Below are 14,088 nucleotides of genomic sequence, written 5' to 3'. Positions count from 1 at the left end.
TGGTGCGTAGATGAAGATAGAAACTGCCGGCAATGAGCCACATCTATTCAAACATAAGAGTCTGATTCAAGTTGTTACGCATTCGAATGAATCAATGCTTATGGCCAAGTTTGTGCTGACGAGGACACTGACACCACCGATGCCTCTGCTATTGCATGTTCCGAGGACCAGTTCTTTTCCAGTGTCGAAAACGGCATGATGTGATTGATGCCTTCTTGTCTCGGTTAATACAATGACGTCGTACTTGATCTTGTAAGCTTGCACCATCAGGTCCTCGATGGATGCTTCTGATGACAGTGTACGTGCGTTTAAAGTATAGACAATCATTTTAATATTTCTTCGTTTTGGCAGCCTAGTTTGGCCCTGAGATTTTAGCAGCCTCTCCTTGCTTGTCCTTCTCAATGCTGCTGTACTGGGGGTTCTTCCGGGGTAGGGAGAATGAGACCCATTTTTGTTACTGTTTTTGGCATATCGAATATGCCATGGGTAGCTTGCCAGGCTCTGCCATATGGGTGGCATGTAGAGAGGTGGCCCCTTTCCAACTCCCTCACTTATCTACAATAGCTGGCCCCCTCCCTACTCCTTATTTATCGTCTGTAGCTGGCCCCTTCTTACTCCTCACTTATCTACTGTGGCTGGTCCCTCCCTATTCCTCACTTATCTACTGTATCTACTATATCTAAGGTATAAATAGAATATATCAATATGATAGGGCCAACAACATATATTGGCCTAGAAATAGAGAAAGCACTATGGCGAAATAGAAGTGAAGAACTGGTAAAAGAGTATCACAGAAAAGGCAGTATATTACAAATGATTGATACCAAAAGCCAGGTATAATGCAAAACAAGTAAAACTGCAAAAGGAAAGACATTTCCTTTTAAAACATTTGTCTGTATATTATAATTTGTTTCTCTTTTATTTTTGCTACCTCTCCTCCCCTGTCCCCACTAACTTCAGAGATTTATAGTAGAATCGGTAAGCACTGCCTATTATATAGTCACTGTCACTGTCATCCCGTTGCTCATCGATTTGTTCAAGTGGGCACCAGTAACGTCTCACATTGTGAGACTTATTGTTACTGTTTTTGGCATATCAAATATGCCAAGGGTAGCTTGCCAGGCTCTGCTGTGGAGGCACAATACTCTCGGTAGCTTGCCTGGCTCTCCGAGAGGGGCGGAGGAATCAAACATGGGTCGACCGCGTAAAAGGCGAACGAACGCCCTACCACTGTGCTATCGCTAGGAAGGAAAATAAGACAACTTCTTACTCCTAGCTAAGCGCAAATCGCTAAGCCAAAAAATACTAATTACAACTAATGACAGGGTATAGTTTTATCATCTTTCTTTTCACAATCTAATCAACGCTTAGAAACATTGAGTTTTGACTTCCATTTGAGTTTTTTTTTTAACAACAAATCTTTTCTATCATTTAGTGCTTTCTAGAGATAATTTACCTGTAGAAAATAAGTTTAAGAATTACTTTGTAATCTGGCTTCACTTTTCCTTGTCTTCATTGGGTTTACAATGTTTCATGATTATCAAGCTCCTATAAGTGAAGTTTACTTGGTATGGCAATTTTAACATGCAATCAAAACACTGCAATCCAAGTACAATATAATAAGTTTTAGACATTACTAATGTGCTAAACATTTTTACAAATTATTCTTTTTTTTTACAAAGTATAACTTCATTACTCACAAAAGTCACCACTATAGGTAAAGTGAAATGATTAAAAATAATCACTACAAATAAAATTTTACATTATTTTGGCTCCTATAGATTAAAATAGCTCCATCCTATTATGAGTCTTAAAAATATTCACTGAAATAGGATAGTCTGATCTGACCTAATCTAACAAAACCGGCAAATTCTCTTCCCAATGTTTCTTTAAATATGATGTCCTTGCTAAAACTTTATTTAAAATTTGGGGCCAGGTATGAAGTTTGAGAGCATTTCCTTGCCTGGATGGGGCTGCAGGCTTGAGTCCTGGTAGAGAATGGTGTCCTAAGCACTACCTCTGACACTGAAATGGGAGCAGATCCTGAGCACAGTTGAATGTGGCCCCAAAGAAAACTAACCATTTGCTTTAGTCAGGTTTTACTCACATCTAGATTTTTAATAAATTTTAAAATAAGTTACTTATATTAAACTAAAAATATGAAGATTTCTTAAAAATGTTTGATGTCAATTTTTAGCAACATTGGGGATAACACCACTAGAACTTTGAGACAATTGGAATTGCTTTTCTCATTGTTATTTCAAAGTTCTCTTTCTTTAGTAACTCTCTAAGTTTTAGCTCCTCTTTTTGCTTTTCTCTTCAGTAACAGTCATTATAGGTCTCTCTGACAGTTATTTCCCAGAAACTACCTCCTTCTTTGTAAGGAAAGCTCATAAACTGTTCCCCTTTTCCTTTTAAAAACAAGAGGAGGAAAAAAGCTGCCATCAAGCCTTCAGCTGGCCTCCAGCATCCCAGGGCTACTGAGCTTCCCAGTGAAGCTAACCCTGTTGAAATCTCAGATACTCAGGTCCCATGGCTCAAGGTCGGGGCAGGCTGCCTCCCCTCATGCCCTGGACTTCAGGCAGTCACAGCAGTCACGCCCACAAACCATCTCTGCCTCCGTGTAAACTCAACAGTGAAAAATTAAACTTCAGCTGGATGGGCCAGTTAAAAAATAGTGCATTTCCTGGAGTGACATCTACCATATTCTACAGCACTGACAATTTAGTAGTGGCACACCAGATTGGATCGGATATAATTTAGAAGCCAACCAATCTCCACTAACAAAAATATTAACACGGAAGCTTAACTTGTAACATTTTAGTAATCCCTCAAACAAGGACTAGTATCTGTATGGTGAGATACAATTTTCACTAATTTTCTTCTTTATTGCTTTTGGGGTCACACACAGCGATGCACAGAGGTTATTCCTGGCTTATGCACTCAGGAATTACTCCTGGCGGTGCTCGGGGGACCATATGGGATGCTGGGAATCCAACCCAGGTCAGCCTTGTGCAAGGCAAATGCCCTACATGCTGTACTAGCGCTCTAGCCCCACTAATTTTCTTCTAAGGAAATATTTCTTGATCTTTAGTCATTTATGAGTAACAAGCAATATAAGATAAATGATTGTGGGTATGCCCCGGGGGCAGTCTTGAGGGGCTATTGGAAATATGGGGATAATGCTAGAAGGAAGGTGACAGTGGTGGTGAGACTGGTGGTGTAATATTGAATAACTCTAACAAACCATCTTGAATAATCGAATACCTGTAACAAATCATTATGAACAACTTTGTAAACCACAAAGTATAGGGGTGGGGGAAAGAAGAGGTTTTATAGGGTATAAAACCTATAGGGTGGGGGAAAGAAGAGGTTTATAGACAGTTTCTGGAATTGGTCTAAACCTTTTTTTCACTACTCATGTGTTATAATAGAACAAAAATCCTGGGACCTTCATAGTCTAAACTTTCTTCTTGTGGTTGTGACTATACTCCTTTCTCAGTTTTGAGCCTCTGTCTCCCCAGGGAGGGCAATTTTTACTTCCTTATTGCACATAATTTTATCATCAAACCTCTATTATCTCAAGCTGCTTTTTTTAAAAAATTGCCAATTTATTATTTTTCATTTATTTGAAGTATTGTGACCATACCTGGCTGTGCTCAGGGTTTACTCCTATCTCTGCAGCTCACTCCGGGTGAAGCTCCAGGGATCACAGGGAGTGCTGGGGTGGAACTAGGGTTGGCTGCACGCAAGGTAAGCACCTCATCTTATGTTCAAATCTTAGCAACAACAAAGCCCAACCCAGCCTCAAAACCTGTCCTGGGTCTTTTGCCTATTCACTCCAAAGCGCCTTTACAGCAATACTTCTAAAAAGTATCTTTTACCATGTTTTGCTTCCTTACTTCAAATTTCTTCTCAAGCTATTCCAAAAACATTTCTGTCCCAATTATTTCACTGAAAACACTACTGTCAAGGTTGCTAAAACCTTTTAATGTTTCTTTGAGAGATATTTGTGTATCTGATTTCTTTTCTCCTAAAGACTACTATTTCCACAAACAATGAGTGTTTGTGTTTGTGGAATGTCTCTTATTTCAAGAGATAAAAGTTTGACCAAATTCTCCTGACTACCACCTGACCTAAAGGGATGGTAAGACACACCAACTCTAGGAGATATTCTGATTTCTGATAGTAAGATGTTAAAAAAAAAAAGTGCCATAAGCAATTGTATCGTGGCTAAGGAGCTTGCCTTGCATACAACCAACTGATCAACTTGGGTTTTGATCTCCAGCACTGCCTGGTTCCCTGAGCCTGCCCTGCCCTGAGCACAGAGCCAGGAATAAACCCTGAGCACTTATGTAGACCTTCCCCCAGCCCCCAACAAAAAAGTGTTCTAGAATGAGCAAAATATAACAGAAGTATAATATTAACAGAAGTATAATAAAGTAGAAGTGCTATTATATTCTTAACTCTATTAAGAATTTTAAAAGTCTGGGCCAGAGTAGTAGCATAGCAGGTAGGATGCGTGCCTTGCTCAGGGCCGACCCAGGGTCAATTCCCCACATCCCACATGGTCCCCCAAGCACCTCTAGGAGTAATTCCTGAGTGCAGAGCCAGGAGTAGTCTCTGAGCACTGCTAGGTGTAGTCCCCAAGGAAACCGAAACAAATCAAAAAGGAATTTTAAGTCATTCGCTATCCAATAAAATTATATTTAATCACCTGGGAAAATGTTTTGGATCACCATGTAAAAAGGGGCTAGAGACGATGCAGCAGATAGGACACCAGCTTCCCAGACAGCCAACCCAGGTTCAATTATTGGCACCACAAATGAGCCCCTGAGCATCCCCAAGGTGTACTCCCCCAACAAACAAACAAACAAAAACCAAACATAAAAATAACTTTCTGAGCTTAAGGCTAATAAGCTTAAAGAAACTAGATATTGGAGCTGTTCCTAAGGAACAGCTAATTAATGGCACACACCAGAATTACATAAAAAATTTTAAAAAGGAGATAAACTTCAAGGAAACCATCTTCCTCAATAGAGGTTAAATAGCCAGAGGAGGGGATAATCTTAATTATAATATTTGATTATTACATATGAGCAGGAGTTGATAAAACCTGAAAATTATCATAAATGCAAAAAATTTTAAAGGCATAAAAAAGTAGGCACTTCTGAGAAAACAAGAAAGTCTGTAAAAGCTAATGTTGCTCTGTGATAGAAACAAGTCTTTAATAAATCATCTAATACTGCTACAGTATGCTTGAAACGCGACAGGAATGATCCTTGCTAAAAACATTGTCTTACTACTTAAGACACAAAATTATCAGTTTAGGACTAAATAGGTCAAGGTCACTACATATGGAATAAGTGCCAAATCACACCTATATATATTATTTTTAAGACATGGCTAGAATTTCCCCAATAAGTGGCTGTTGGCTTAAACTCAGAATCATCAGCTGCATTAGTCAGCCTGCCCTTTGACCCTTTGAAATCAAGCACAAACTTCCTTCCAGCTCTGAAAGACCCAAGAGCATCTCTGCCAATACAATATTATTTCCTTGACAACGAAAATCCATTGTTTAGTATAGCTACCTTTATCAACTCTGGTAGCTAGAGCTGGCAGCCTGACACAGCTTCTACCTTAGAACTTGCTACTTGAGCTTGCACTTAGATGCTATGGAGACTAGTTCTTTCTCTAGAGCAGCCTCTTCAACATTTTCACACCTACACATCAGCATCTGGTCCACATATGGTCCATGGAATAGAAAAGATAACCAAGGTAGTAGACCAGTGGTTTTCAACCTTCCTGTAATGTCAGACCGGCACTAGTCTCTGGACCACTTAGTGGTTGAGAACCATGGCTCGACAACCTCGTGAACCAGTTGCTGTTAGCTTCCAACTTTCCTTCTGACGTTTTCTTACTTTTCTCAGTCTCTCAGCCTTCAGAGAATTGGAAGTTATGGCTCACTCTGAACTAGATGTTGGTTTAAGGCAAAATCTTTCTGCTATAGGTACAGTAATTATCTTCACATTTGATCATCAGAGTAGCTGACTTTTCCAGTAAAATTGTATTAATTGAAACTTGAAACTTGCACATTTCTGGCTGCCACTGTGACTAACTGCTTGCATCTGGGAAAGTTAATCAGGGATTAAAAGGTAGAATTCAAGATCATGAAACAATAAATCAGAATTTTCCTTATTTCTTTTCTTCCTCCTGAAGTGTTTACTCTGTCAGGTAGCATGCAAGGAGTAGGGAATTCAAGGGAAAGGGCAATTCCAATGTAGTGTGGTAAATTCTGTATTGGGCTTTAATAGATGCTGGAGGAGCTTGGTGCAAGAGCACTGTTGCTTTCCTGAAACAATGCTGATACATGTAGAGCTGGAAGTTGACTGGAGAAGGGCCAGAGTGGGGAATATTTTCAGCAAAGAGAATAGTCTAAGCAGCATCTCAAAGAGTTGAATTTAGGAGAGTGTGAGCTGCAAAAGACTCATATAAAGTTTAAAACTGGGAGTGGAGGCTTATCAGAATAGAGAACCAGATCATGATGCTCTCTGATCTGCTTATGCTTCTTTAAGACAGAACTTTTAACATGAGATAGCAGGAAAACTGTGGTCTTCTTCCTCTTTCCTCTTCCTCCCCCCCTTCTCTTCTTTCTCCTCCTTCTCCTCCTGCTTTCCCCTCCCCCACTCCTCCTCCTCCTCCTCCTCCTCCTCCAGGGATCACTCCAGGCAGAGCTTGGAATTGAAAACCCAGGTTGGCCACATGCAAAGCAAGTACCTTAATCTGCTCTGTGTCTTTGACCCTTCACAGGAAATCTTAAACCTCATAGACCCCAAGAGATCCAGGCAGAGAATTAAGTTCATGATCCTGAATAAATTCTACTCTTAACTCCTGACTGACTAAAACATACAAATTGTTATCAGAATGGGAACCAATCAAATCTAGGACTAACTAATAGAAATTTATTATTTTTATCAGAAAAATCACTGATAAGTTCAGAGATTATTACTACTACTAAAAATTCCTATCAGGAAGTTTTTTAGGTTTCTTGTTTGTTTGTTTTTGGGTCACGCCCAGCAATGCTCAGGGCTTACTCCTGGATCTGCACTCAGGGATCAACCTGGTGGGGATCAAAAGGTCTAATGGGGTCAAATGAGGAAGATTTTTTAAAAAATTGATTCAGCAATAGTAGAAGAATAACACTAATAAAGTATAATAATAGGAGATAGAATTTATACCCAGTAATTCTCAACTATACACATATGGCTCCTAAAGGACAAGGGGAGAGGTGGTGGGAGCAGCAAACTTCCTTTAGGGAGGTGTCACCGCTGACACAGAAATGGTTTACAAATTTTGGGTATTATCAACTGTTTTTTTTATCAACTGTTTCAGAGGGGATGGGCTCCAGCTTCCATCCCCGCCCTGAGCAGAGCTCCTGTCGGGCTGAAGACCACCGGAACCTAGGCACAGCATGCTCAAGGCCCTTCTCCACACGTTCGGACAAGCCTCACGCATGAAGGTATTGGCAGAGGAACCCAGGTGTGTGTAATCCCATCAACGGCCAACATCCAGAGACTTAAAAGCAAGCTCCCAGAAGTGGTCGGCCGCTTCTTATAACCCACTTCCCTCTGGGAGAAACTAGCAAGCTACTGAGAGCTTCCTGCCCACATGGGACAGCCTTGCAAGCTTCCCATGGTGTATTCATATGCTAAAGCCAGTGACCAGCTGAATCTCATTCACCTGACCCTCAAAGAGCCTCCAATGCAGCATTGTTGAGAAAGCCAAGTGGAGAGAGGCTTCTAAAAAAATCTCAGGGATAGGATGAATGGAAAGGTTACTGAGCCTGCTCAAGAAATAGACTATCAACGGGATTTCGTGACGTGATTCGTGATCAACTGTTTAAGTAATCAATGCTGCTGAGAGGGACATGTATGTGGTCACCTTCAGGTCCATGAGAACCACTTCATAAATGCTTTCAACAGCAAACTAAACAACTGCTGAGTCAACAGACCTTATAAAGGCATTAACAGGGTTTTCCAGTTCATACAGTGCAAGCGTTTAGGCTCTTGCTTTGCATGCAACACACTTGGGTTCTGTCTCAGTACTATATATGGTTTCTGAAGCCTAGGACTGATCCCTGAGCACAGAGACAGCAGTAAACCCTGGAGTATGGCCCCAAAATAAACAATAAAAATCAGGGTTTCTGACTTTGGCAAAGGTGAAAGTACCAACACTGGTGTCAGGAAAAATAGAAAGGATTCAACCTATTATACTGGTATAGCCTTTCTTATGTCATGTTAGAAATTTAAAATAAAAACAAGCAAGAAGTGGTTGAGCAAAGACAGATGATGACACAGAATCAGAATTTATAAATTGTAAAAGAGGTAAACTGCTGTCACACTTTGGAGACCAGGAATTACATTTTGGGGTGTGGACTAGTTCACATTTGGTGCTGCTGAGGGGTCCATTTGTGATGCTGGTGATCCAAGGGGAGTGAGCTGTGTGCAAGACAGGAGCCTTTCCCTTGTACTCGCTCTGCAGCCCTGAAATTACTTTGGAAGGTCTGTGTCTGAACAGTGACAGGTTAGAGCACAACTATGGAGAGCTCTAAATATGGAAATGTGGATTTTAGCCTAGGCAGAAAGAATGAAACAGTAATGATTTCTGAAGAAGAGTAGATTTGTGATTAAAGTGATACTATTCAGAAGATTAAATTTAAGGTTCCAAGTAGGCTCAATTAGGGGACTGAAAAGTCCCAGAAACCAATGATGAAAAATAAATTACTTGACAAAATTAACCAACAAAGATCTTAAGAAAGATCAGAGAACTGACAGTGGTGATCAGAAACAGCATAAGGACAGGGAAAAGGTATATAATATAAATGCATATACTATCTTTGCAGTATGATTACTTATTATAAGTAAAACTAATTTGTTAGGAATTCCAAGGGATTGCTTTCCTCTAGTATGTTATTTGAGTTTTTTTAGGCATAAAGTAAACCTAAACAACAGGAAAAAATATTACTGCTATCAATTGAAAAAGGAAAGATAAAACCTTGGGTTGGGTGTGTGATTCAGTGATAATGTGCATACCTTGCACGCATGTGACCTGGGATTGAACCTCAGACTATGAATGGATGTGTGTGTACGCATACACAAAACCTTACTCAAATTAAAATGTCCAGCAAATATTTTAAAAGTAGCACTTTTGCAGACTGACAAACTGTCTTATAAAGCAATTTCATCTTGAACTCTTGAACGTGACCTTTAACGAGCGATTTCAGAAAAAAACTTTTGCTTCGTACTTAGAAAGGACCTGCATTGACGTTTCAGATCACGTGACAGTGCATCTTCCAGTTCATCCTGAAATCTGGAAATGATCAACCAACTAATTTTTGTGGTTGGTAATTTGGGGTGTGTGTGGGGGTCACTCCTGGCAGTGCCGGGGCCCACGCCCCTGGATCCTGCACTCTCTCGGGCCCCATTTGCTAGGCCCACCGCAGAGGTTGTCGGCAGCGGGGGTCCAGCCCGCCCGCTGACGGCGGGTACGGAGCCGCGGCACCCCGCGCAGTCCCGCGCGCAGGTAGGAGCGGAGCCCCGCGCTCGGGCGGGCCCCACCCGAACCCAACCCCGAGGGCCCGCAGACGCAACGTCACTGCCAGAGTCCACGTTCGCGCGCTCGGGAGCGAGGCGCGGTCGGGTCGGGACCGGCCGCACGCACGCCCGCCCCGAGTTTGGCCGGCCAGCATCCCCCCGGCAGGCGCGGGCGCCCCCTCCCAACCGCGGCCGTCGGGGCGGAGCCTGCGGGCGGAGGGCCGGGCATACCTTGGCGAAGACTGTGAGGCTCCCCGCGGGGACCGCGACGCTCACGCGGCCGTGGTACCAGGCCAGTCCGCTGCCTCCCAGCGCCACTGCGGCCACCGCCGCCGCCATGGGGCCGGGCCGCACTACAGCCCGCCGGCCGGCGGCGAAGCCGCGCCGCACGCTCCCGCCCCAGGCCGCCAGCCGCCTCCCGGCCGCCGCCGCCATCTTTGCGGAAGCGCCCCGACCTTAGAAGTCTCGCGGGACCGCGGGTGGTGCGCGAGCCACGTTCCGTCCACGCACCTTGACCGGGGAGCCGCGCCCCGCACTGGTGGGCAACACCGGGGCGGCGCGTGTGCTGAGGGCGGTGCATCTTATGCAGCGGAAACGGGGGTCGCGGAGAAGAAGCCGCAGGACTCCAGCCTCCGAGCCCCAGACCGGACGGAGACGTCTCCGTCGATGCTGCGCCATCCTCTGAGGGGAAGTGAACAGTCTTAGTCATTGACGCTGCAGTGCAGTGTCTGGAGCTGTCGCGGGGCCTGGAGAGGTGACACTGTGCACAAAGGCATACCTCGCTGCCCGTGATGGGCATGGGTCCCGCGCCCCTCCCGATTTGGTGTCGGGGTTGGCCTCCACCGTCGCGCTGTGGCAGTTGGCGTTCACGGGTTTTGCCCGCGCCCGCGGTCCACCCGGCAGCCTTTCCTTCCACGGTCTTGACTTTTGCTTCCAGTCTCGGTGCCGGCCTCGCTCGCCCGGTAGAAGGTGATACTGGTTTGCCTTCTCGTGGCTTTGCGGTATTCCATACGTTTTCTTTGGAGCACTGTCAGCTCAGGTCTTTTGCCCTTTTTTTTTCGGGGCCGAAGCACTATTTGAGTGGGGAAAGCGCTTTTGCTTTCTTTGTTTCAGTCCCCCCAGAAGGACCCCAAAGCCTGCCCGCTGTGATCCCCAGTGCAGAGCCAGTCGTAAACCCTGAGCACCGCCAGGTGTGGCCAAAATCCCCCAAGTTTAAAGTTTGTCAAAAAGAAGTTCTGTGAATCCTGTGTTTGACAGTCAGATATATTATACTAAAATCTTAATGGGGAGTGGTGCTAGTACAGCGGGTAGGGCATTTGCCTTGCACTGAGCCACCCAGGTTTGATCCCCAGCACTCCAACCCTACAGGAATAATTTCTGAGTACAGAGTCAAGAGTAAGTCCTGAACCTCACCCACTTAAAAAAATACACACATATTTGTTCTCCATGCGGCTGGAGCCTTAGTAAAGCCCGCAGGGCGTTTGCCTTGCATGCGGCTGACCTGGCTTTGGTCCTCCGCATCCCATACAGTCCCTCCAGCACTTTCAGGAGTATTTCCTGAGTGCAGGGAGGAGCCAGAGTAAAACCTGAGCACTGCTGGGTGTGGCCCAAAACCCAAAAAACACCAAAAAAAAAAAAAATCTTCAAACTCTTTGGTTGCCTTTTGGCCTTTGTGGTACTGTAGCTGTCTAACAGCTCTTTTCAGTTGGATGCAGTCGCGTTGACTTCCCTTACCCAGTAGAATTATTGCCAATGCACTTCTGCTATTGATATCCTGAATGTTTCACCTATGTTTTAGCTTTTAAAAAAATGTTTATGGTTTGATAGGGTTTGCTGTAGCTAGTGGCCATTTTTGTTTTGTTTTGTTTTGTTTTTGCACACCTCCTGGCTCTGTGCTCAGGTCTCTGAGCTATCTTTTCAGCCTGGTCACCCATTTAAGTAGTGTGTATTTTGATCTATGAAGAAGGGATAGCTTTTTGTTGTTGTTTTTGTATCTTCTATTTCTTTTAGTTATGTCATAGTTTGCAGTGCAAAGTTTTTTGTTTCCTCTGTTGCCTGAGGTAACACAGTAATCGTTACTTTAATTTCTTTTTTCCCTCTAACTCCTGTGTACATATAAATAAATTAGATTCATTTGTATTGATTTTGAGTTCTCCACATTACTGAGTTCACCAATTATATAAAGTAGGACTGGAGCTATAGCACAGTGGGTAGGACATTTTCCTTGCACGTGGCCGACCCGGGTTCAATTCCTCCGTCCCTCTTGGAGAGCCCAGCAAGCTACCGAGAGTATCCCACCCCCATGGCAGATTCTGGCAAGCTACCCCGAGCATATTCGATATGCCAAAAACAGTAACAAGTCTCACAATGGAGACGTTACTGGTGCCCGCTCGAACAAATTGATGAGTAAAGGGATGACAGTGATATAGTGATACGGTGATATTATCACATAAATCTAAGTAATGATAGTTTTACTTCTTTTCCAATTTGAATTTCTTTTGTAATATTTTCTTGCCCAGTTACTTTGTGAATTTTGAAAATTGTATTTCACCATGGGGTTCACTAAAGACCTTGTTTGTACTAGTTGAGTCTTATGTGTTATTCTTTTAGTTAATATTAGCATAGTTGCTAATATTACATGCTGCTTTCCCATCAAATTTGGTGTGCTCCTGGGCTGTCCATATTGTAGAATTTGGGGATGTTGTGCAACCATGTACACATGCTCCAGAAACTCAAGGATTGTAGGACTGGGACAGTTCTTGCCCATCGCTTTCCTGAGAAGGCCCTGGGCTTTCAGTCCAAGGATTGAGGTACCTGTGACTTTCACCAGCTTGGTATCTCTTCCTGGATTAGTTGTGAAATTGGGCCCCATGGTGGAGACTTTGAATCTGGGTGTGGCTGCTGAGTTTGGGGAGTTTGGAGAGTTTGGGGATAGGAGGTCCAAGAAGATACCAGGGTTTTCAGCCAAAAAACTGGTGTACCTGGAAGTTTCGTTCATGTGGTGTCTCTTCCAAGATTAGTCTTGAGGCAGTGAAGCTGAGCTGTTTAAATGGCAGCAGCTGTGGGGTGTGGTTGCAGCTGTTGGACTTCAGCAGGGTGGAGGCTTGGCCTGCTCCCCTTCCCAAGGGGCCCCCAGTGTTTTCAGCCGGGAAACCCACATACCTGGGTGTTTCCTAGAGTTCACATTTCTTCTGGGATTAGTTGTGAAGTTGTGAAGCTCGGCTGTTGTTTACATGGCAGAGGCAGTGGGATGTGGGTCTCCTACCCCATATTTCTTAGCAGGCTCCTCTAAATTAATCTGCAGAGTTTTCTCATGTTTTTCACAGCTCTAAAGCCACTTTTATAGGTTCCTTACTAGGCTAGAAGTAAATAAGATTTATTGTATTATGCTTAGTCATGTGATTAGACCAGGGTTGGAATCCTGCATCTACTATAACGATCACTGTGGTTTAGGGAAAATTACTTAATATCTTTGAGATTCAGTTTTCTCAACTGTAAACTCTCATACTTTGGGGTGTGGGATTATAAGAAATATTGTATAGTGTAAGACAAATTAAAGGTAGGTTCACCATGGATGTCAGGTTACCTTCAAGATTTTCCTTCCTCAGGCCCTGATCACAGCTGTGCTTACCTGAACATCTTTGATACAGACCGCTGGCCTAGGCAGCGGTTTCTTTTTTTCCTTATTATTGCTATTTTTTTTTAATACTTAGCCTGACATGGTAAGCCTCTTGGCTCAGGTGCTATTTTTCTGGATTACTGACATCTAATTTTTCTCTTTATCTTGGTAATTCTAGACTTCTGCGACATGTGCATCACTGTGTGTGGCCCTGGTGTTCCCCAGCACTGCAGTGGCAACCCTTAAGTTCTGGGCTTGACTTGCATCTCATAGCCTGGTTGAAGCACTAAACTGGCCCAACTAGACAGAGAATTCTGGCATTGGTAATATTGGTCTTCCTGAGCACCACTGGAGAACAACATACCTGTGCCCCTTCCCCCCGTGCTAGTATTAATACTAGTGTTAGTGCTAATGTTAGTGTTAGGTAAATATTACTAAGTCAGTTCTACCCATTTAATGAAGCCCAGATCCTTTAGTCCTGGTTCCAAACCCCCAATAGGTATATACTCTTATTAGGGCATTGGTCTTTATTTAAAAATGTGTATCTCTCACAGTTTAACATTCTTGTAAGTGAGGATGTCTTACTTTTATATTTTTTTTAGTGCCTAGGACATATATTCAATGAATGAGTATATAAACACATGGTTAAAAGATGGCACAAAATAAAATCGTGGTGGCACCAATATTTATTTTTTGGGCATTAATGTAGAGAAACACTTTTTGGTGTAATTTATTTTCTAAGAAAAAAATTTAATTATTTCCCTTTGTTGAAAATTGTTGAACCTGCTCTAAAATCTGTGCTTTGTAATTTTTTGGGTCTGTGTGTGAGTTGTATGCCCAAGCCTCTAGAAAACTCATTGAGATTTAATGTATTCA

At 43.2% G+C, this 14,088-nt stretch overlaps 1 protein-coding gene across 1 annotated transcript in view; it reads right to left on the bottom strand.

Moving 5' to 3' along the window:
- The window catches only part of MICU2 (mitochondrial calcium uptake 2), a 108,148-nt gene extending 97,599 nt beyond the window's left edge, over positions 1-10,549 (bottom strand). Inside the window, exon 1 of the mRNA XM_055140506.1 lies at positions 9,825-10,549. Within this exon, the coding sequence (XP_054996481.1) occupies positions 9,825-10,028 (204 nt within the window). The 5' untranslated portion in view covers positions 10,029-10,549. The remainder of the gene's footprint in view (positions 1-9,824) is intronic.
- Positions 10,550-14,088: the final 3,539 nt, after the last annotated feature.

Source organism: Sorex araneus, chromosome 1 (assembly GCF_027595985.1).
Source record: "Sorex araneus isolate mSorAra2 chromosome 1, mSorAra2.pri, whole genome shotgun sequence".
NCBI classification, from domain to species: domain Eukaryota; kingdom Metazoa; phylum Chordata; class Mammalia; order Eulipotyphla; family Soricidae; genus Sorex; species Sorex araneus.
This window is presented reverse-complemented; position numbering and strand designations above follow the sequence as displayed.